At 48.7% G+C, this 21973-nt stretch overlaps 1 protein-coding gene across 1 annotated transcript in view; it reads right to left on the bottom strand.

The window, feature by feature from the left end:
• Positions 1 to 21973, bottom strand: part of KIAA1549L (KIAA1549 like) — a 102317-nt gene that overhangs the window by 6754 nt on the left and 73590 nt on the right. The window contains exons 16-19 of the mRNA XM_037128270.2: positions 9122 to 9472; positions 5027 to 5124; positions 2702 to 2850; positions 1157 to 1308 (exon numbers count right to left, since the gene is read on the bottom strand). Coding sequence (XP_036984165.2) covers positions 1157 to 1308; positions 2702 to 2850; positions 5027 to 5124; positions 9122 to 9472 — 750 coding nt within the window. The remainder of the gene's footprint in view (positions 1 to 1156; positions 1309 to 2701; positions 2851 to 5026; positions 5125 to 9121; positions 9473 to 21973) is intronic.

Genomic DNA, 21973 nt, shown 5'->3' with positions numbered 1-21973 from the left:
TTAAAATATTTTAGAAGTTAAAGGGGTAGGCTTTGGTCACCAGGAAAATTCATATATGTAGAATAACTTCATCCTAGTGATGTCACTTAGATGGGACATCACTACAGTCAGGAGAGACACCAACATGAGGCTGAGTTGAACCTGCAGGGGTGGAAAGAATGGACCCCGGGAGTTTAGGCACAGAGGAAAGATGACAAAGGCCTTGGGTGTCAACATTTCTCCTAAATCTAGAATGGACTTCAGATGCTGAGACCAAACCCTGACATGACATGCAGTCCGGGGGGCCCCAGGTTCAGCCCGGAGAGACAGCCTGCCTCTCTCGCCCATGCCGGATGGTCCCACACAGGCACCAGGGCAACCTGTTCTAGGGGCCGTCTGTGCGCCATTTTAGTTCATGGGGTTTGTTTGTTTGCTCTCACTCAGCAGCCCTTGACAGGTGGCTTAGAGGCAGGGTTGGGTGTGAACACCCAGGTTCGTAGGGTGCTCCCCTCTGTAGTCGGGCTGGGCCAGGCCCACTGGGCCACACGCCCCTAGTTCAATGATGGAAGAAACCGGGGGATGACGGCTACCAGTCTTCGGGTGAAAGTCAGGCAGAAAGCCTCAGGGGGTGCACACATAGTAATTGAGTTTCTAACACTTCATTTTCCTGGTATTTCATCTAAAATGTTTACAGAATTTTAAAGCTAAAAGGAACAGATTTAAAAAGGCTTTGCAGCCAGACAGATGAGGTTTGGAATTTGGCTCTAGCCTCCTACAAAGGCTGTGTGGCTTTAGATCAGGCTCAGTGTCCTCATTAGCAAAATGAGACCCATCATGGGAATAATAACACCGACCTGATTCAGCAGAATGGTTGAAGATTAAATAAGATCATATAAGTAAAATAACTGACATGGTGTCTAGCACATAGAAAACACCCCCCAAATGGTAGTTATTATAAACATTTATTAGATTAAGGTTGCCCTGCTAGGAGAGGTAGAACCTGGCAGGTCTCCAGTTCCTCTGTCAAAGAACCACCCATCCTTCCTGTCCCCTTACATGTCCCCTTTCAAATGGCTGACATCAGCCGTCTGGTTGGTGAAACGCAGGCTGAGATAACAAAACGCCCAGTCTCAGCCTCTCCTCCCTTCCCCCCTGGAGTGTCGAGCAGGGCTCTCACCGAATCGGCCCACTGGCTCGGGAGCTCGTTCTCTCCCGAGTAGGACATCCAGGCCTGGTTCCTGTAGGACGAGGGAGGCGTCGGGATGAAGTAGCCGGTGAAGCCCGGTCTGTTGGCCGCTGGGATGGCAAACACTGCCGGCACCGTATTACCTGGCATGGAGGAGATGGATGGGAGAGATCAGGCTATACCCCACCCACTCGGCTGACATTGGCACAAGCCGGGGAAGCTGAGAAACCAGCAGGGGCAGAGGTGAGAGGGGCAGAAACTCTGGGATTGGGGGAGTTGGTAGTGGGGGGGTGGGCAGCAGACCTCCACCTGTAGCCCCAGCCTTGTTCACCTGCCCAGTCGGTATGAAAGGCAGGATCTGCTATGACTCAGACCTGTGATTCAAGAGAAAGGATCGCTGAGCTCCCCCCGCCGAGCCCTCACCAAGTCCCCCACCCTCATGCCAACAGTTCAGGCCTGCTGACAAGAGGAAAGGACACGTCCGTGTCCAGGTGTCTTCCTCCTAGGAGGGTGGGTATTTTTAATGAGCCAAGAAAAGGAACCAAAAGGAATGGATTCCACTGGCGACACTTCCAACTGGTGCTTGCAGTTTCGGCTTAAAAGGGAAGGTGTGAATGAAGGAAAAGACCGGACAGGGCAGGTCCAGACCTCCATGTTCATTTCAGCATTGTCTGTAATACTAAAAAATGGGAAATAACCAATAGGTCCCTCACCAGGGGAAAGGATAAACTAAACCGTGGCATATCATGCCGGAGAATAATATCATGTGGCAGTTTAAACGAGTGAACTAGACCTACCTGCATCCCGCAACCCGGAGAAATCTTAAAAAAACGATGTTGAGTCAAGACAATGAAGTGCAAAAGGAAATGCATAGCTAGGTATCAGTTATGTAGATGTAAAGTATATAAAGCATTAATGTATACCAGTGATTTTCAACAGATGTGCCACAAGAGTTTCTAAAACATGCAATACCTGACTCTTTGGTTAGGAGCACTAATCTCTTTTCCCTTAGATTGTCAGATTAAAAAAAAATGACAACAGCTAAACAGAACAATAGCCATCTGGTATCAATAAATAAAAATTATACCTATTTTTTTCACCTGATCAGCAAAAAATATATTTTCTAGTGTGCTGCAGAATGTTAGCAAGTAGTTTATGCTACCTGCACGAGATGGGGAACGCTGCAGATCGTTGCTGCACACTGTTGTGTAGACACCCGTATGCAGGAAAAAGTTAACGCCCGGGGCTCACTGACTGTGTTTACCTCTGGGAAGAAGGGGAGCGAGATGGGGGTGGATGGTTGTGTCTATAATGCTCTAAAAATATATACAATTAAAAACCCCCTAAAATCTGGCAAAATGTTAACGTATACCCTGACTGTAACATATTAATATTTTGTCAGGTTTCAGGTCTTTTTAAGAAGTAAAAGCAGTAACTCTCCAGAAATACTTGAGGAGTCTTGAGGGCGGCAGGTAGAAGGTGGAGTGTGGATCTGCGGAGGCGCGGTCAGGCCGGGCCTTTTCTCTTCTTGCTCACCTGAGTAATTTAACGCCGACTGATCCAACTGCGCCACGGACACGGGGCCTCTGGACACGTGCGCGAAGGAGGGGCTGTCGTGCAGCTGGGTGGGCTCAGGCCCGGAGGACTCTGCCATTCTGGTCTTGCTGCCGACGTCCGAGGTGGACCTGGGCAGGCAGAGGGCTACGTTAGCCGCTTCCCCGGGCTGGGCCCGTCACCTTGGGGAGCCGCGGCAGCCTCCGAGCCCCTGGAGGGTGGGGTCCTCCGGTCTGGATTTGCTCCCAGATAACAAAGGGGGCCAGTGCGCCCAGACCCATAACAACCATCACCGAGGTGGGGGCCTTCTTTGATATTCAAGGTTGGTGCCCCCCTGAGGGTGGCTTTTGTGTCCTCGGGGAGTATCATATTTAATTTACACAGAAAAATTAAGCCAAGCAATTAGCGCTGAGTATTAGCTGGGGATGGTCGACCTGGGAGGTGATGACATCATCGGCAGCCAATGAGAAGGCTCCGTCTGGAGTGCGAGGGCCCTTCCCCCTCCGGACACCAAGACTGGGACTTGGTGGAGGAGGGCGGGGGTGGGGGTGGGGATGTGGGAGCAAGGAGCCTAGGAAGCTCTAAGCACAGGAACCTACCAGCACTTTAGCATTTCCTGAGCGTTATGAATGAGAACGCATTTTTTCTCTTTTGGTCCCAGGCAAGCAGAGAATCTGGCCCATTTAACACACCGTATTTCCACTTAGTGCTCAGAAAGCCATGGAAGAAGAGGGCAGCCTGGGCTCCACCGGCTGCCTCTCCCCTTATTGTTACAGGTGATTTAGCTGCAGACTCTGTCTTCCCTTTCACAGAGAGACTCCAGGTTGCCCTAAAATTAAAATGGCAGGGAGGCAAAGGCAGCCACCGCAGGTGGCAGGCTGCCAGCAATGGGGGACCACCCTCAAAACAGAGGTGTGAACCTCTGTGAAACAGAGGGGTTTGTGGAGAGGGCAGTGACCCCTGGCAAGGATGGCAGAGGGTGCAGAAGAACATGGGAGGAGACTGGTGGTTGGGAAAAGAAATGAAATAGACGCTGGCCTTGGGCAAACCTACCACAAATGGTGGGTGTGGAGCTCTTCCCAGCCGGAACCCTCCGGAATAACTGAGAGGCCCTGTGCTGTTCCCCAGGGAGGGTTAAACGCAGAGGCTGTGATGATTTAGCTGTGTCTGGGCGGGCACACACTGGGGCTCAGCAGTATGGGGGGGGGGGTCTCCCTTTCTTTCTCAATCCCTCCCTCCTTCTCTGGCCTGCTCATTCCCACAGCCCTGGCTTCCCTTCTGCTGTTCCCAGCATCTGCTACCTGTCCAGAAAACCCTTCCCAGGAGAATCCCTGGGTTCTGCACTGTACACTCAGTGCCCTTTAAGGATTCCCAGAGCCTCTGAGATCATTTAGGTTATTGCTCTCATTTCACAGATAAGGAACCAGAGACCAGACAGGTGAAACAACTTGGCGTTACAGAGCCAGTTACTGGAAAGTTAGATGGAACCCTGGTCTGCTGCTTCTCAGCGCACTCTGAGCTCAGCTGGGGCCAAGCAGTGGTGTGTACACATAGCTGGGTGTTCTAAACTGCTGCAAACGAGGGCAGGGTTGTCGCCGAGGGGAAGTCATTTCTCTTCCCTGTTTTCACAAATGCAAACGGTTGGTTCACAGAGAGGATGGGACCAGTGTGACAGGGGCAGGCAAGGGTCCAAAGGCAAGGGCAGTGGCAAGTGCGTACCCCTGGGACCAGATGTGCCTCCTGGCCCTGCACAAGACGACTATTTAAATCTCTCCCAGGGCTCATGGCCTTTGTGTTGCTTGTCTATCTTTATTAAAAACCGTGCTTTTTATATTACACAGCAAAGAGTATGCTGGACACATCTGAGTTCATGTGCTTTCAGCCTCTCCCTTTTGGAAGTCATGAGTTGGTGTGGGTGCTGAGACATGCGGCTCCCTGGCCTCTTGGACACCACCCCTAGTGACGAAGGGACTTCTGGATGTGCACACATGACAGGAGGTGCCCAGACTGGAGGCAGCCAGTAAGCTGGAGTAATTTTTAGATGTTCAAGGTCAAAGATGGGGCTTTCCGTGTATGGGGTTTCTTCAACTGTGGATTCTACAGGACTTTCTATTTACAACGACAAAAAGCCAGCGAGCCCTCTATGGCCCCCACTTCCTTCATGGCACTTGGGGCGCTGCAGGCACATGGTTGTCTGCACAGGTGATGTGCCCAGGATGGGGCCCAGCGTGAAGGAAGTGTGTCAGGTCAGGGTACACAGGACCAAATCGTTTCCAAATATTCTAAACAAAGAAAGGACTGTGTTACCGCCTGAGAGAAGCGACAGCCACAGGGCCAGTCCGTGGAGGTACAGGTGGAGGAGGAGAGCCCATGACCATTTCAGGAAGCTGGGAAAACCTGTAGGCCTGTGAAAGAGACAAGCAAACAGAGGGAGATGTGTTAAAACCCAGAGTTGACTAACACATAAATTGTTATTTAAAAGGGAAGCAAATTTCCAAGGGGCAGGCTTTCCTTGCTTCCTCAGGGTTTTCCCCCAGATCTTCCCTACCATGTTCCCCGGCCCCTTCTTCTCCCTCATCTCCTACCACTCTCCCCTTTGCTCAGGCCACTGCAGCCATGGAGCCCTTCAATTGTTCTTTGCCAAAGTGTTCTTGGCAATCAAATAGGCTGAGTTCTTTTCTGCCTGGGCTTTTGTACATGCTGCTCCTTCTCCCTGGTGTGCTTTTCACGTTGCTTGTTCACTCATTTATTATCTGCCACTGCCTAGACTGTAATGAGCGCAGGGACTTTGTTGCCAGCTATATCCTCACTCCTGGAACAATGCCCTGCTGTATCAAAGATGATCAATACATATTAGATGAATGAATGAATGAGCCACTGATTGCATTCCACTTTCTCACTCATGGAAATAAAGTTTAACGGGGGAAAGCAGTGGGTTTGGATTCAGGATGTGTGAGTGGAGGGCCTACTTTGCTGAGGAATAAACTTTATTCCCTAAGCAAGTCATGTGACCTCTCTGGGCCTCAGTGTCCTTCTCTGAAATGGAGCAAAGACACTTGCTCAGAGGGGCACTAGGAAGATCAGGCAAGTCGGTGCATGTGTAAGTATTTTGCAATCTATAAAACACCATTCAGAGATAAAGGATTGGGACTGTCGGGAAAATGAAGCCTTTAATCAACACTTGAGGGGTAAGAGGACAACGGTCGATGACAGATGGGACCAGAGAGCCAGGCCACAGCCTTCTCAGCCTGAGAAAATCCAGAAATGCTCTCTGGGAAGACAAAGCTCAACTTGTGCTTCTCATTCATTCTTTTCTGCAGGTACCATGGCCCGCCAGCCCTCTTGGGGAACAAGATGACAAGACCGAAACTGAGGGCATCAGGACAAAAAGCAGCAGTAGAGGGAATCTATAAATAGGATTCTTTAGACTGAATGAGTCTAAAAAATTAGACATTATGGCAATTCGGCATGATGGCGGATGGCATCCTTGTAAGGGCCAGCCCACTAAATAACAGCAAGGTCCTGGATAAAACATACCTCTTAAGCACAGTGGGGTTTGCAAGATGTAAGGGAAATTTCAAGGACTCCGTTCCACCTTTCACACTGGCTTGCTACTCACTATTGCCACCTCTGGTTTCAGCTCATGGTTTTATTTCCGTCCACAGAGGTGTGTTATGTGGGGCGGGAGGGTGGGGGCGTGGTGCTCTGGTGAATTTGGCCCCTTCACTACCTGTATGATGACAACCCTAAACCCTCAGATTCTGCTGAGAATTTAAAAATCATTGTCCTGGATGTCTTTCCAGCTTTGCATTCTTTTATTATCAACAAACCAGCAAATAAGGACATACCTTTCCCAAAACAAAGAAAAGGATTTAGAGTCCCTCTTCTCTCTTCTGACCTCTCACGATCAGCAGTTTACAGTTGTTTGTTCAGAAAAACAATATAATACTTCATAAACAATAACAAGAATAAACTGTTTTGCATACTCACAACTGTAAACTTTGTTTCGCCCTACCCTGCACGTGACAAGATTAGAGTGTTTCCTAAAATCTCAATGAGAAAACCCCTTCTTCCCCCATAAAAGTGCATACTCATTTAATGGGCCATTCGAAAACTGTCATGGAGCAGTATAGTACGGTGACAGGTTTGTAAGGTTCAGTGAAAACTTGTTTCATTTTCTGAAAAAAGGACTCGGACTCCAGACTGATGGGAGCGCCATGGCTGCAGTGGCCGCAGATGCCGATGCCCCTCTGGAAGGCAGTGCTTCTCGAACCTCCCCAGCCGAGTCCCTGACGGCGGAGGCAAAGGCGGATTCCTGAGATCTGGGCATTGCTCTAAAGCTGGGGTGTCAAGCTCATTTTCACTGGGGGCCACGTCAGCCTCCTGGTTGCCTTCAAAGGGCTGAAATAATTTTAGGAACATATAAATGTAACTACTCCTTAACTGTTAAGGAGTTGAAATTACATTCGGCCCTTTGAAGGCAACCACAAGGCTGATGTGGCCCCCCGGTTAAAATGAGTTTGACACCCCTGACCGAAAGCCAGATCTCTTTGAGCTTCAAAATTATATTAAGAATTTTACATCAGTCCACCCACATCTCAGGAAATAGGATGGAAAAAGATGTCCCCTGTTCGTCCCATTTCCTTTATTGGCTATACTCTCTGGATTTGTACATTGCAGACTGAGAAGATGACTTTAAGACCAACCAGTTCTTCCAATAATGTCTCACTTTCCCCAAATTGGCTTTTACTTAATGAAAGACCCTGCTGACCAGCAAACCAGTATTCTGGTCCCTCTGGTCGTCTGGCTTCTCACTGCAGGTCTGTGAGTTAGTCTTCTTAATAACAAAGCAGCTGTTCTGAGCCTGATCAGCATGAGTTCGAGTCCCAGGAGCTGAGCACTCCGGCGTGAGTGGACAAAACAGAAACCGTGTACCTGTCAGCCTCGGGACCGGTCCCCACCCCAGCTCAGCCACCCCTGCCCCAGAGGTTCAGTTTCAAATCAACTTTGGTCTCTCCTGCTAAAGCTTAATCAACACGAAAAGATTAGGCTCAAGGATGACATTCTAGAGGAGGGCACGATGGAGAGAGAGAGAGGCAGAGGGCATTTGGAGCAGCGCCAAGGGAAGACACCTCAGTGTCTTCCTGGGAGAGGGGAGGCGGACCTGGAACAAAGGAGGATAAGGAGATTCACAGCAGTGTGCAGACTGTGCAGTTACACAGCACAGCAGCTGTTTATTAACCGCTAGCATAGTGTAAGGGCAGGTGTAAGGTGGTTCGAGGTTATCACAAGGCTCCACACGCCCAGAGGTGTCCCAAGTAAGATGGATCACACTGGAATCAGCAGAGAGCAGAACAGCACGCTGGTTAAGAATATGGCCCCAGATGGCGTGGCCTGGGGCCCCAGCTCCGTCCCTTTCCGGCTCTGCGACTAGAACAAGCTGTGTAACCTCAGTTCCTCGTCTGTAAAACAGGGAGAAAACTAGCACCTGTGTCAGAGGCTTATCGTGAGAACGAAATAAAGGAGTTAACATACACGGGACACCTAGATCAGTACCTAGCAACAGAGAAACACTCAATAAATGGTGGCTTTTATTATGTAATTACTTAGCACAATGACAGTTTATAAAATGCATTAATCAGTAACCCTTGGGGAAGGCTATGACACAGTACAAGGGCGGAATCTGTACACATACAAAGCATTGTCGTTATGGCCTGTGGCTTATAAAACCAAGTCTGCCTTTTAAAATTGTTGTTTAAATCATGGAAGCTCTTTGTCATTGGGTGCTTTCTCAATACTGAAGTGCATGCAGTTGCCACTAAATGAAAAGACTGTGACCGATACTTCTATGGCATTTACTGTGCACCTGGCATTCTAGTACCTCACATATATATCAACTCGTTCAATCTTGACAATAACCCTAGGAAGTAGGTTATTTTTATTTGTTGATTTCATCAGTAGAGAATTTAAGTCACACCCCTAAGTGACAGAGCCAGTGAATGATGGAGCTGGGACTCCAAATCAAGCCACCCAGCCCCAGAGCACCTGCTCTGAACCACCAGCTCTGTGATGCATTTTGACATTTAAAACGGGTCCCCACACTTGGAAGTGTAGGAAACCACCAGCGCATGAAGAATGAGGTCAGCCCCTCACAGGAGGGTTGCCAGGAAAGGAAAATGATCCTGAAATGCGTTACACAAGGGCTTCCTGCATGCCTGTGCCCACGGGACTACAAGGCTGAGGCCCGGAGCAGGAGTAGAGGATGGGATAAAAGCCCAGCAAAGTTCTTTCTCCAAGTCCCAAGGTGACTTATCACTAGAAGTCCCCTCTCTGAGACACCTGTTAGAAGCCCCCGGGCAGGACAGACCTGATAATAGCGGACAGGCAGAATGTCTGACTTACCGGCCGGGGCAGACTGTACTGGTACATTTCTGGGCGGTAGGTGGGCACCCACTGCACCCCAGCCCTGGGCCTCGTCATGGTCCCCGGAGCGCTGGTCACCACCTCGGAGTAGGGCAGGTGCTGGGTTGAGCCGTAGGCCTCCTGGTGCCGGCTTTGGCCTGCATGGCCCGCGGACGCCAGGCTGAAGGCCTCCTCCAGCAGCATGTGCATCTGCTGCCTGACCTCGTCGATGGAGGGCTGGGAGCTCAGCGTGGACGTCTCAGAGTGGCCTTTCACTTGCCTTGACCTGGCGTAGCCCCGGGGCTCGTTAACCCGGTCGATGTTGGTTTCCTCTATGATTTCGGGCTCGGTCTGCGGGATCAAAGAAATGCCCATTGATTTGTTAATTTCCCTTTTCATTAATGCTACCTGTAATGTGCTCTACAATGTTTAGCCCGAACAGGTGATATTAGGTACGTGTGCTAACTTAAGTTCTATTCCAGGTGTCCTATCCAGGATCCACACGATGGGGTAGTCAGCGACCACCAGATCAGTGAGGCCACACTTCAGCCATCTCTGGGCACTTCAGTTGCCCAGAGATGCCACTGGCTTAGCTAACTTCGTTGATGACATTAATGGTATTCTCTAAAACCTTTTAGAGACAGTCTCTGCTCTTATGCCTTTTAGGTAAAAGAATCTTGAATGTTCTGCTGTCTATACTTCAAGGGTTGGCACTCTAGATTCTAAACTGACTCTCTAAATGGTCCTGAATCCAGCCACTGGTTAGCAAATTGTTGGATGCCTGATGCCGGTTTTGGAAAGAACAATACCCGCCCCCAGATCACTGATCTCGAGGAGTGGTGCCCACTGACGCAGAAGCTCTGGGGGCAGGACACAGCATCTGTACCTTAACAAACCCACCCGGAGATTCTGATGCCTGATGAAGTTGGAGACCCCAGAATGATCTCCCACCTTCCTCCAGTGGCCCTTTCATCTGGGGAGCAGCGACAGTATCTAAGTGCACAGGGAGCTAGGACTTGGCACTTCAGAGCAAGCTACATGGGCTGTCTTAGGCCTGCCTGCTCATGAATGCTTATTTAACAAGCCTTCAGGTGTGGCAGATTTTGGTCTGAGATGGGCTTTTGTGATAACCTAATGGTGAGGCCGTGGGAGAGCAGTTAATCCACAGCCACTTCAGGTTTGTCTGTGGCTACATTGTCAGCTAAAGGAACTTGGGGGCTCTGTGAGGGTAAATAGGCGTAGGTCAGTTTGCCACCCTGTTCTCCATTCATTACTTCAGCACAGTCATCCCCCCTTATCCATGGGGGATACAGCCCAGGACCCCAGTGGACTCCTGAAACCACAGGCAGTACTGAACCCCATACAGGGTGGGGCAAAAAAAGGAAGTTTAAGTTGTGAGTATGCAAAACACAGAGTTTATTCTTGCATTACTATGTATTATTATATTATTTTCCATATGAATGACTATAAACCTACTTTGGCCCACCCCTGTACATACTGTTTTTTCCTAGGCATACATACATGCACACATGCCTATGATAATGTTTAATTCATAAATTAGGCGCAGTAGCAGATTAATAATAACAATAACAAGTAATAAAACAGAATAATTATAATAGAATAGAATAGAATAGAATAATTATACTGTAATGAAGTTCACATGACTGTGGTCTCTCTCTCTTTCTCTCTCTAACTGCCATGGTATAACCCTGGTGGCTACTAAGTGACCCCTGGGTGGGGAGTGATGACTGTCGTATCCCCTGACTCCTTAGTCAAGGGTTGTCGCGGAGACTGTCCTTGAACTCTGAGATCTGTGTAGGTGCCAGATGGGTGGCGAGAAGCCTCAGTGCAGAAGAGATAAGGAGCTGCCGAGGCGACACAGCCGCACTGTAGCAGTGCCACCGCTGGGGCGGAAAGCTGTGCCGAGAACATAAAAGACAGAGCGGAAAAGACGTTCTGCTCAGGAGGCACTTAACTTTTCCATGTTGCAGTTGCCTTGTCTGTAAATGAGGGTAATAATGAGACTGGTCTCCAAGGGTTTTATAAGGATTAAATAGGATGCATGTACAGATTTTAGAACAGGAGCACATGGGAAACACATGTAGCAGCTGGCCATCGTCATAATTGTCATTATTACTTTTATTCAGTCGACTGCACATCTTTCTCATGTGACGACTGGGTGTAAAGCACTCACATATATTAGACTGGGCACCACAAGGGAACACCGTCAGCGTTCACATTCATAAAGGAAAGTCCTTCCCTCCTTAAAACCTCTACGTGGCAGGTCAGACTCTTGGTATTTTACATATTTTAGAAATTTGTTAACTTTTCTTTAGTTTAGATTAACGTATGCTCATAAAGAAAGAAACCAAAAATAGAGACAGCACAGAAAAGAAATCAGACATCTCCTATTATCACCCAGGGTTAGGGAGTGGCTATAGTTCAAGATCGAAAGACAAGGCTCTCTGTCCACCTTCGAGTCTAGATTTATCAACGAACATCTAAGGCAAGTGGTTCAGAATACTATTTTTATGTTAACATAAGTACGGACACATTATGGAGTACAATGCCAAATTACGGTTATGATAATGAACAAGAACTCACAGATATTTCACACCTGGGGGCATGGCTGCAAATCCCCTGGCTGGGGATGCCCTAGGGCATGTTTGCATTGGAGCTCTTTAGGGAAATGTAATCTCCGAAGGCCTGGTGATACCTTCTAGGGCAGTAAATGCAGCTTCTGAAAAACATTGTCTTCACAATGCACAAAACACCCTGAACTGAATTTCAGAGCCTGAAGAGAGTTCATGAGACCATTTAATTCAAGCCCACTTTACAGATGAGGAGGCTGAAGCCTGAGTGTTTAACTGGCTTAACCAAAGTCACCCGGAGGTGGCAGTGGCAGAGCCTGGCTCTCCTAGCTCATGTCCCTGCTGCATCCATACGCCAAGGAGAGAGGCCTGCAACAGGTCCTTCTCTCACGGCCCTCAGGAGGAACAAACTCGCCAACACCTTGACTTCAGACTTCCAGCCCCCAGAACTGTGAGAAGGGGTTCTGTTGTGAGCTCTGTATACTCTGCTACGACAGCCCAAGCTGACTACTACATCGACTGTTTGGCTGAAGCCCTGCTTGTCAGGGGATGCAGCTGGAGAGGGAGGCAAGGACCAGATCTTGAAGGCCATGGTCAGAAGGGTAGACTGTTTTCAAAGGCCAATGAAAAGTCCTTGAAGAATTTTAAGCAGAGGAGAAATGTGATTGAAATCTGTGGGAGGTCGGTTGGAAGACTCTTACAGGCAAGAAGAGATGGCAGGAGCTTCGGTTAGGATGGACCAGGACAGAGAAGGTGTGGATGAGCTCACAAGAGCTTTTGGAAGAGCACTGACAGGATTGGATAGATGAGGTGTGAGGTTGAAGTAAAGGAAGGAGTCAAAGCTGAGACCTTTATTGAGAAGGGGCATCTTGCTACGTGGGTGTCCTGGATATTCTCTGAGCTCCCCAAGCGTAGGTCTTCCTCTGGGCCCTTCCACCGGCTGTTCCTTCCGCTGGGAATGCTCTTCCCCCCAGAGGTCAGCCTGCCTGGCTCCCTCATTTTAGTTCTCTGCGCAGAAGTCACTTTCCCAGAGAGCCCTACGCTGGTTGACCCATAAGGAGCACCTCTTGCTATTCTCCGCCACCTTGCCTTGCTTTATGCTCCTCCTCGGTACTCTGACATTGCACAGACAGCTACGTGTCCACGTGTTTGTTAACTGTCCCCTTACTGGAATTTGAACTCCAGGAAGGCAGAGCCGTTGTTATGCTTTCTGCTGCATCTCAGGATGGCAAATAGTAGGATTTTAATAAATACTTGTGGAATGAATGAATGACAACTAGTCTTAAAATAGAGCCTGGAGAATGTCTGCTCAAAAGTCTTCAACAGTTAAAGACATTTATGTGTGTTTAAAATGAATGAAACAGCCCTGGTTTGTGTGACTCAGTGGACTGAGTGCTGGCCTGGGAGCTACAAGGGCACTGGTTCGATTCCCAGTCAGGGCATGTGCCTGGGTTGTGGGCCAGGTCCCCAGTTGGGGGAGTACCAGAAGCAACCAATTGTTTCTCTTACGCGTTGATGTTTCTCTTCCTCTCTTTCTCCCTCCCTTCCCCCCTTTCTAAAAATAAATAAATAAAATCTTTTAAAAAAAGTCTAAGGTGAGTGAAACAACCTCATTTAAAATGGAGCTGAAGAGGAGGCACGAAGGACTCTTGAAGCCAAGTGTTCTAGAATTCCCTGAGTTACGGGCCCCAGAGTGGATGGATGTCTTACAAGGTCCTACTCTGCAGGATACACAAGTGTGTGCAATATCGCTTTGCCTCGCCCAGGCACTTCATTCCTGGAGCACAAGAATTTGAAGGCTCTCTCCCCAAAATCTGCTTCAAGGCAGTGATTTGCAGCTCGGTGTCCATCACCATTTCATCCAGCAAGGAGGCCGGATACTGAACAAATTCTGCCACTTCACGGCAAAGACCAAGTAGGGGTTTCAGCAAGATAGATTTCTGGGCCCCTTGGCCATGATGCACTGCTCCGGCTGCATGTCCACTTTTGTCTCCATCAAATCAGGTCCTTTGGGCCACATAAAACAGTGCTGCCTCTCTCCACCTGATGCCTGCTCCGGCTGTTTAACAGCCTCATTGCAAGTGCTGCCTGTCATCAAGGAAACAGAGACATTTGCAAAACTGCCCCTGGAAACCAAACCTCTGGGGCTTTCACTTCCTCTGCAGGAAGAAGGCTGTCACAGCACAGGGGCAGCCAGCAGCTTCGCCCACCTCTCAAAAGCTTCTCCGACAATAAATAGAAGTTGCCCCTCAGAACAGAGGCTGGGGGCGGGGGGTGTCAGAATAATGGTTTGATAACTTCTTTTCTGAACAAGTGTACAAATGGAATTTAAATAAAACTCTCAGCAAATTTTCTAATCATTCTGGCGGCTTTCCAAGGGGTGACCCACAACCACATATTAAGCATATAAACACAACCTGCTGCTTCTGTTTTTCAGGTAAGTAGGAATGGCATTACAGGGTCTCTCATAGATTTCTCAGCAGAGTGGCATATTTTTCAGTTGTCTGTTGCCTTTAACATTGAAATAGATGACAACATGTTTTTCTACAATTATAATATGGAGCTGTCTGTGAACAAAAGAGACCAACTTTTCGGCAAATGCCTAGGAAAGAATGGTCAAGTTCATCCAGGGTTTTAAGTAGCATCATCTATGCAGCTGGAGTGCGATCAGTATTTGGGGACAGAGGTAAATATCCACAATCTGTAGATTCCTTTGATTTCCTTTTTTGATGCCTGACTTGCCATCTGGTGATGCTGGGCGGTCCTCTTTAACTTCTGACTCGATTTGGAGTTCATACACTGCCCCACAGCCTCCTGAACTGTCAGGGACTTTGACAGCCACAGCTCAGGGATGTTTTCTTTGAGGATCTGGGTTTCTTTCAGCTCCTCCTCTGTCTAATGGGCATGCAGTCACTGAGCACAGCGCAGAAGAGGAAGCGTGCAGATCTGATGGCGCAGAGGCGCTGCCTTCCAGACCTGGACAATCCAACCTGCTGCGGAGGTCGCCAGGGACTGAGAGCCCCAGAGTGGTTTTTTTTTTTAAATTTTCCAAAGAGAGACCCATATTCTACTGAGATTATGGGGATGGACTATCAAGGGTAAGAGAAGGTGCTTCAATGTCCTCAGTAGATGAACAAGTCTCAGCATTACTCACTGCTCCCAAGGGTTTTATAAGGATTAGATTATCTCATAGCAAGAGTGTCAGGCTCCATCCTCTCATTTTTCTCCCCCTTAACCTGCTGCCCCCCACAGAGCAGTGGAAACTCAATTACTGAGCAAGTCATGACACCCCATTTGCCTTGGGTTCCCCCTGGCTACCCTGTGTGACCTTAGCGGTCACCTTTGGAAGTGTGGCCTGTGTTGGGACGACGGGGAGAAGGTCTTGGGCACCCTTTACAAAGCCCTTCTCCAGTCCCATCACACTGGAGAAAGGTACCATTTGAAAAATACAATCCTCTCTTTTGCGTGTGACAAAATCCACAGCAGTTCTGCGGTGTCTGAAGTGTTAGAAGGGAAAAGAAACAGAGAAAGCGCATCCTTCTCTCCCTGCTGGAAGCTGTCAGCCATAGTTGTGACAGGCAAAGTTCACCGTGTGCTTCGCCTGCATCAGCTCGTTCATCCGTCGCAGGATCCCGTTGGTGGGACCACCTGTGTCCCCGTTCGGTGGACGGGGAAAGTAAAGCCCAGAGTGGTGACGCAGCTGCCCAAATTCGCACTGCTCTCAGCGTTCAGTAGCTGAGCCAGAACTTGAACGCAGCCTGGCTCCAGAGGCCGTGAGCACGACCATCCTACAGTACTTCCTGTGAGCACTGAGAATAATATATGAATTACAGTCAATTAATTTAAAATGCCTTTTTAAAAGGAATCAATCTGAAAGTAAACACAAAAGAATGGCTTTGTTTTAGGAGACGCTATTTTGCTCTTTGTTTTTGAAGTGAGTCATCACCTGCTTCTTCTCTTCTCAGCTGGGCAGGCACTGCAGGCGGCGGAGACAGAGGCTCAATCTTGAGAGTCCAGGCTATTTCCTAACAAAACAGCCTCTACCCACTGCCAACTCACACCTGCTTTTTCACCTTTGGTAAACGCGAGACAGACTCACAAAATCCCCCTTTGTTACTCTATCTGCCTCCAAAACACAGTCTCTAACCACTCAGGACTTCTCCCCGTGCTCTCAGGAATAGTGGCCATTGGCTCTTCACCAGGCTGATCCTTCTCTTTAAGGAGGGCTAACCCACGATGAGAGGCCCTGATGGAGGGAGGCCTGGCTGGGAGGATGCTGCTGGTCTGGCTCCTTACGAAGCCCAGCTGCCAGAGTTCTTCCCATAGTGGGTCGTGATGGCCTCAGCAGCTACCCACTATTTCCCTGGTGTCTCTCAGCAAAGGGGCCTGGAGGTCTGGGGGCTAAGCCTGCCCCAGCTGCACTGGGGAGAGCCTGCTGGGTTAAATCAATCAGTGTAAACCCCTTCCTCCCCTTACCCCCTGCTACAGTGGTTGATAGAGGGCACTTGACCTACAGTGGCTCAGTTAGAGGAAAACCCATACGCCTTGTTTCACGTTTGGGAAAAGACAAATGTTTTTCTTGCACTGGTCAAAGCAGTATGTGGGGTGAGGCCCGAGGCTGTGCAGCCATTTCCCACCAGAGAGAGAACCAACCTGCAGACAAAGCCAACGCATGAAGGAGGACAGGGCTGTAGGAGGCAGTGAAACAAACAGGAGCCCCAGCCCAGCCCTGCCTGATTTACTGTGCACAATACGTTCCCCTTAATGACTTAAGACAGTGTGAGTAGGGTGGCTTTTTGGTTCTTTTAGCCAAAGCATCCTAACTGATATCTACCACTTAGACTGAACTTGGAACACTAACACACATTTGTCTGTACTCTTCATATGCGGTCGAATCAAACTTTTATGTGGTTCGGAGTTATAAATCTGCCCTATTTTCAGGTCTCAGTGCGGAAGTCACCTCTTCTGGTTGACACGCTTGCTTGTTCATTTGCCCAACAAATAGGGACACTGCACCTCCTACGTGCAGTTCCTGCTCCGAGTGCTGAGGTTTCCGGGACACATAAAACATGATTCCTGTCCTTGAGGAGTCAAATGGGGGAAACAGCACACGTGAACCTGCAGGGGAGGACGGGGAGTAAGAGCCTTGACTGGGGTGAGTCCCAGGGGCTGAGGCACACAGGTGTCTAAGTCAGACCCACAGAGACATGGGGTCAGGGAAAAGATTCTGGGGGAGGCAACATTTCAGCTGAGTTCTGAAAGCAACGCCTGGACAGGCAGTTCTCATCTGGGAGCGGATTTGCCCCAGGGAACATTTGGCCACAGCTGGATCCATTTTGGTTGTCACAATGGGGAGGTGCTACTACCATCTCATGGGGAGAGGGCTAGGCATGCTGCTAAATGTCCTACCGTGCACAGGACAGCCCTCCACACAAAGAGATGTCCCACCCTAAATGTCAATACCACTAAGGTTGAGAAACCTCGTCCTGCATGAAGCCGGTTGGAAGGAATGTTCTGGGCAGGGGCATGAGCACGTGCAAAGACACACACACACACACACACACACACACACACAGATGGGAAACCACGTGATAAGTCTGGGACAGGCACGCAGGGCTGGAGCCACAGCATGGCCAAAGGAGTCGCAAGCTTCAGCTCGAAGGGCTTGCTGGGTCAGCCAGAGCAGGAGCCCCAGGACCGAAGCTTGAAGCTTGAGTCTGTTCCCCAAGGCTGGGGGGAGCTACTGAAGGATATGAAACGAGGGCGTGTGGTTTAGAATTCCTCTGGTGGTTATTTGGCAGCGTTGGCAGGTGAGTGATGGGAACTGGATCTGGCAGGAGGAGTCCCTGCTCCCACCCAGGGTCTCTGACACAGAGCACCGTGTGTCCCCCTCCCCCTACCTGTCCATACAAGCACCCTGGGCAAGCACTAGCGTCAATCCGTCTTTCTCTTCTTGGCAGAGCCCCCCACAGGTAGTACCTGTGGGGCTGAGATGCTAATGCCAGTGTAGTAGAACTTTGAAAATCCCTTAAATTGGCCACATCGTACAACAAATGTGGCTGATATATACAACCTTATAGAGATATACATAAAAAGAAATATACTATCTGTACTGTATAATAGAAACAGAATAAACACAGAAGCTATTTTTTTTGCAATATTTAAACTACATTTTTCCTTTGTCTTTCAGGGCTTATGTTGTTGAATTTTCCTACAATCGATGCAGACAGGATGCAATGATTTCCACTCAGTAAGTGTCTGGTGGAGGAAATGAAAGAAAGAGCAATTCCCAAGGGCTGCTCTCGCTTGCCCTCTGGTCTCTTGCTCTTGCAGGGGTTTGGAGGCCACATGTGGGCCAAGAACCAGGGTTGGGAGGGATTGGTGCAGAGAGGACAGGGTGTCGTGTTTGCTCAGCACTGGAGTACGTAGTCTCCCAGCTGCCGGACACACTGCCACCTGCCGACCCTCAGCTAGCGACTGGGAATTGCCCCTGTTACTCAGGGTAACTCTGCAGGGCCATGTGAGCTCCAGATCTTCCCGTGGGATAAGCTGAGACCTTGTAGCATCTGTACCATAGTCCAGCTTTGAACTCTGCTTAATCCTGCTTCCTGCCCTTCCTCTCCAGGCCTTCATACCAAGAGCATGGGGGTAGGGGGGACCCTGACATGCAGTAAGCAACTACCCTGGTCAACGGGCTATGAGATCTCAGGGTCCAGGAGAAGCAGGAGTGTAAGCAGCTACCAAGAGCAGGAGCAGGCAGCGTCCAGATCCAAGACAATCCAAGAGAAAGGCGGGCAGATGTCACCTGTGTGCTCATAATAGTGGGGAAGTTGTCTGTCTCCTGTGCAGTGGGACACTGTCCTCACGGGGGCAGAGTTCTGGGCCTGCAGGCGAGGCCTGACTCCGAGGGAGGTCACCAGGCCGTCCTGAAACCTGGCCTGCTCCCTCCCAAACCTACCAACAGGAACCCACCTCCTGCTCCACTTGCCAAGGGGCCTCTATCTTTGTGGGGTTAACAGCATTTTCCTGGGCAGCTACCCACCTGGTGAGACCTGCACCACACTCAAGCACCCCTCCACCGCCAAACACCTCCCCCTCTTTGCCTCAGGCTCAGTGAGGGACCTTGATCTCAGATGATCATATATTTCTTTTGGATTGAAAGTCCCTGTTAAAATACAATGCACTATAAATTAACTTGAGATAACAGATCAAGCCAGGGCTATTAATAGCTTAAACCAGCTGGCAGAAGTAGAATAAAGTAATTAAAGACTGAGATGGGAGACACATGTAACTCAGTTCCAGGTGGGATACAAGGGAGTGATGGAGGGGGGTGGGGCCGACACAAGAGGATCTAGTTCAGAGGACAACAAGCAGGCTGGAGTGAAGGACAAAATCCCCAAATCCAACCATTTGCTTCCCAATAAACCCAAAATGTACCTATAACTGGGAACACCATGGGGCGCCTGGACATTCTTGCACTTTGCCCCGGTCTCTGACTGCCATGCTGAAGCTGGAAGACTGCTGGGGAGGGGTGGGAGTGGGAGCAGGAGAGACTCCTTTTAATAATAGAATGTACAAGTTTATCTAGAAGTCCCCAGACTTGGTATAAGCTATTGCAGACAGTCAGGGGCTTTCCGGATCATATTTCATTCTCCTGCAAGTAGAGCACATCAAAAGAACTGTTGTATGATATTTGTCCCTTACCACCTGGCTTACTTTGCTTAGCATAATGCTCTCCAGTTCCATCCATGCTGTTGCAAAGGGTATAAGCTCCTTCTTTCTATCTGCTGCATAGAATTCCATTGTGTAAATGTACTATAGTTTCTTAATCCACCCATTTACTGATGGGCACTTAGGTTGCTTCCAGCACTTGGCTATTGTAAATTGTGCTGCTATGATTCAATGACAATAAAGTAATGTAAAAAGAAAATGTTCTTAAACCTAAAAAAAAAAAGAAGAACTGTTCTGATTCCCAGATTCTTTGGCCTCCTTCCAGTAACCCCTGCTCCCCTGGAACAAAGGGAAACTGTCTGCTTTGTCATCCGGGACAGGCCAGCAAGATAAACACCCCATTTCACAGGATGCAATGCACCTGGGCCTTCAGCAGGTGGCTGGGGACTGAGCTCTGAGTGATGCTTCCACCTTCCCCTTTGCTTTACTTTCCTCCACAAATGCCTCCAACTCCTTCCCAGTATTGCTTGCTCTGCCTGCAAATTCTCTCATTTCCCTTTCACCTGATACCCGCAGTACGGACAGTGGACCAGCATTTGAGAAGCTCTTTGTAGCCACACTCCCACAGGGCTGAGCCTGGTTAGCTACGCACACTGCAGGCCCTCCAGGAGGCGGCGGCTATGGTGGCAACAGTAGCTTAAGTTAACTGGATGCACTAGTGTGCAGTCTGGATGGAAGACATGTGGCAGGGCTCACCTTTCTGCTCTTCATTAGATCCAGGGCAGCTGCTTCCCCACCTTCCTGCTGGAGGCAGAGGCAGCAGGCCTCCAAAGACTTGGGCAGCACCTAATTCCTCACAGTCATTTTTTTGTTGGTTGACATGGCTTAATGTTTTCTGTTTTCTGCAGCTGAACCTTGTCTGATCTAGTATCCCCACTTTTAGTAGATTTACATATACTTTCCAGTTGTAAAATCAACTGGTGTTCATTAACATTTCAAAATATCTTCCTGAAGAACACCCCAGAATGAGAACTTATGGCTGGGGTTGCTATAGCAGAGACCTTCAGTCTCGCTTCTGAGATGCGCTGAATGATTGGTCATACTTTGAACATTTGCAACCCGCTGCCCATCGCTGAGGGTCTGAGCCCGCCATTCTGCCACGAGTGGTCTCTGAGTGCCTCCATGGTGTGGGACCTTGGACGGGGCACTGGAGAGAAACCAAAGGGCAGTCGCTTGCAAAGGTCTCCGCTTCCGAGAGGGCAGCATTCACTTTCTAAGTTGTAACTCAGGCTGTCATTTCAGGCTCCTCCACAGCCACGGCACAGGGCTGACCCCATTCCTGTCACAGGTTTCTAAACTCTAAGCACAAATCAAGGTTGAGGAGGTACATTTTTGTTTCTGGGGAATGATCTGATTATTACTTGCCCTTTGGAAGCAAACGCTGATTCCTCATCCACATTCAGAGGTTATTAATTTGGCTGATATAGGAAAATAACACTTGGGTTTTTATCCTGCCTGAGAATTCACATTTGGGCCATGTTCTCTTCTTCACTGCTTCATTATTTTCTGTGACTTTCATTTGGAAAAAAGCATTTAAAAATATTTTGAAATAGAGGTATTTTTGCTTTTAAATATTAGGCAGACTATGCACTATCCGCTTTATGCACTGGATGGAATTGATTTCAATGCAAAAGTTAGTTTAATGATATAGTCTAGCCTTTTAGGGGTGATCAGTTTTGGACATCTTTCCAAAATCAGGCATTCTTCTGCAAAGGGGTGCCTCCTCCTAGAAACTTACTACCCAGCAGAGCCACTACGAGCCAGTACGAGCCACTACTGCCTTAACTGTTGGGGTGACAATAGTTAAGAGGCTGAGAAATCTTGCAAAACACACTCCCAGAAGCCTTGGGGCTCAGAGGCTCTCTTCTGCCTGAACAGGTCCTGATCCATAGACAAATTTTGAGATGATCCAGGCTGCCATCAGTCTGGGGGTTAAGATTTGCCTGTGGAGCATGTGTTTGCTTGATCATTTATTTATTCATTTATTTTTACATGCAGGCTTTTCCATTGGGACTCTAAAGTAGTCACCTTTGGAAAAATTCACAATTAAATCCATCTCCCAGTGCTTTTGTTTCTACCATGTTGGGGCGCAAGTCCCCCTGGTGTTTCCTAATTTGGCAGAAATGACTGGAAATGCTGGCCTGGCTTCAAGATCCCCAGACCCAGTAGGGAGACTGACATGTTTCCAACTGATGACCTGTCCACTGCTGGGCTAATGGGTTCTTTGCCAGGAGAGCCATGACATTTTTGGAAAATCAAGAGCCCAGAAAATGAACACATTGTTTAAAATGTGACCCTTCTCTTTTCGTACTTTATCTGCTGGCTTACTTTATTTTTTGTTTGTGTGAGTTATCCATGCAAGAATTTTTGTAGGACCTGACATCAAGCCTCTTTAAGAGATTCAGATATAGAGAACACATATTATGTTATATGAGGGCAGATATTTAGTGTGGTGGGTGTAGATGGAAGTCATATTGTATGATGATTAAGTGAACGGGCTCTGGAGGAAGGCAGACAAATTGTGTAACTG

This window comes from Artibeus jamaicensis, unplaced genomic scaffold, assembly GCF_021234435.1.
Source record: "Artibeus jamaicensis isolate MK-2021 breed Jamaican fruit bat unplaced genomic scaffold, CSHL_Jam_final contig_797, whole genome shotgun sequence".
In the NCBI taxonomy this organism is placed as follows: domain Eukaryota; kingdom Metazoa; phylum Chordata; class Mammalia; order Chiroptera; family Phyllostomidae; genus Artibeus; species Artibeus jamaicensis.
The sequence above is the reverse complement of the archived record's forward strand: the minus strand, read 5'-3'. Positions and strand labels throughout refer to the sequence as shown.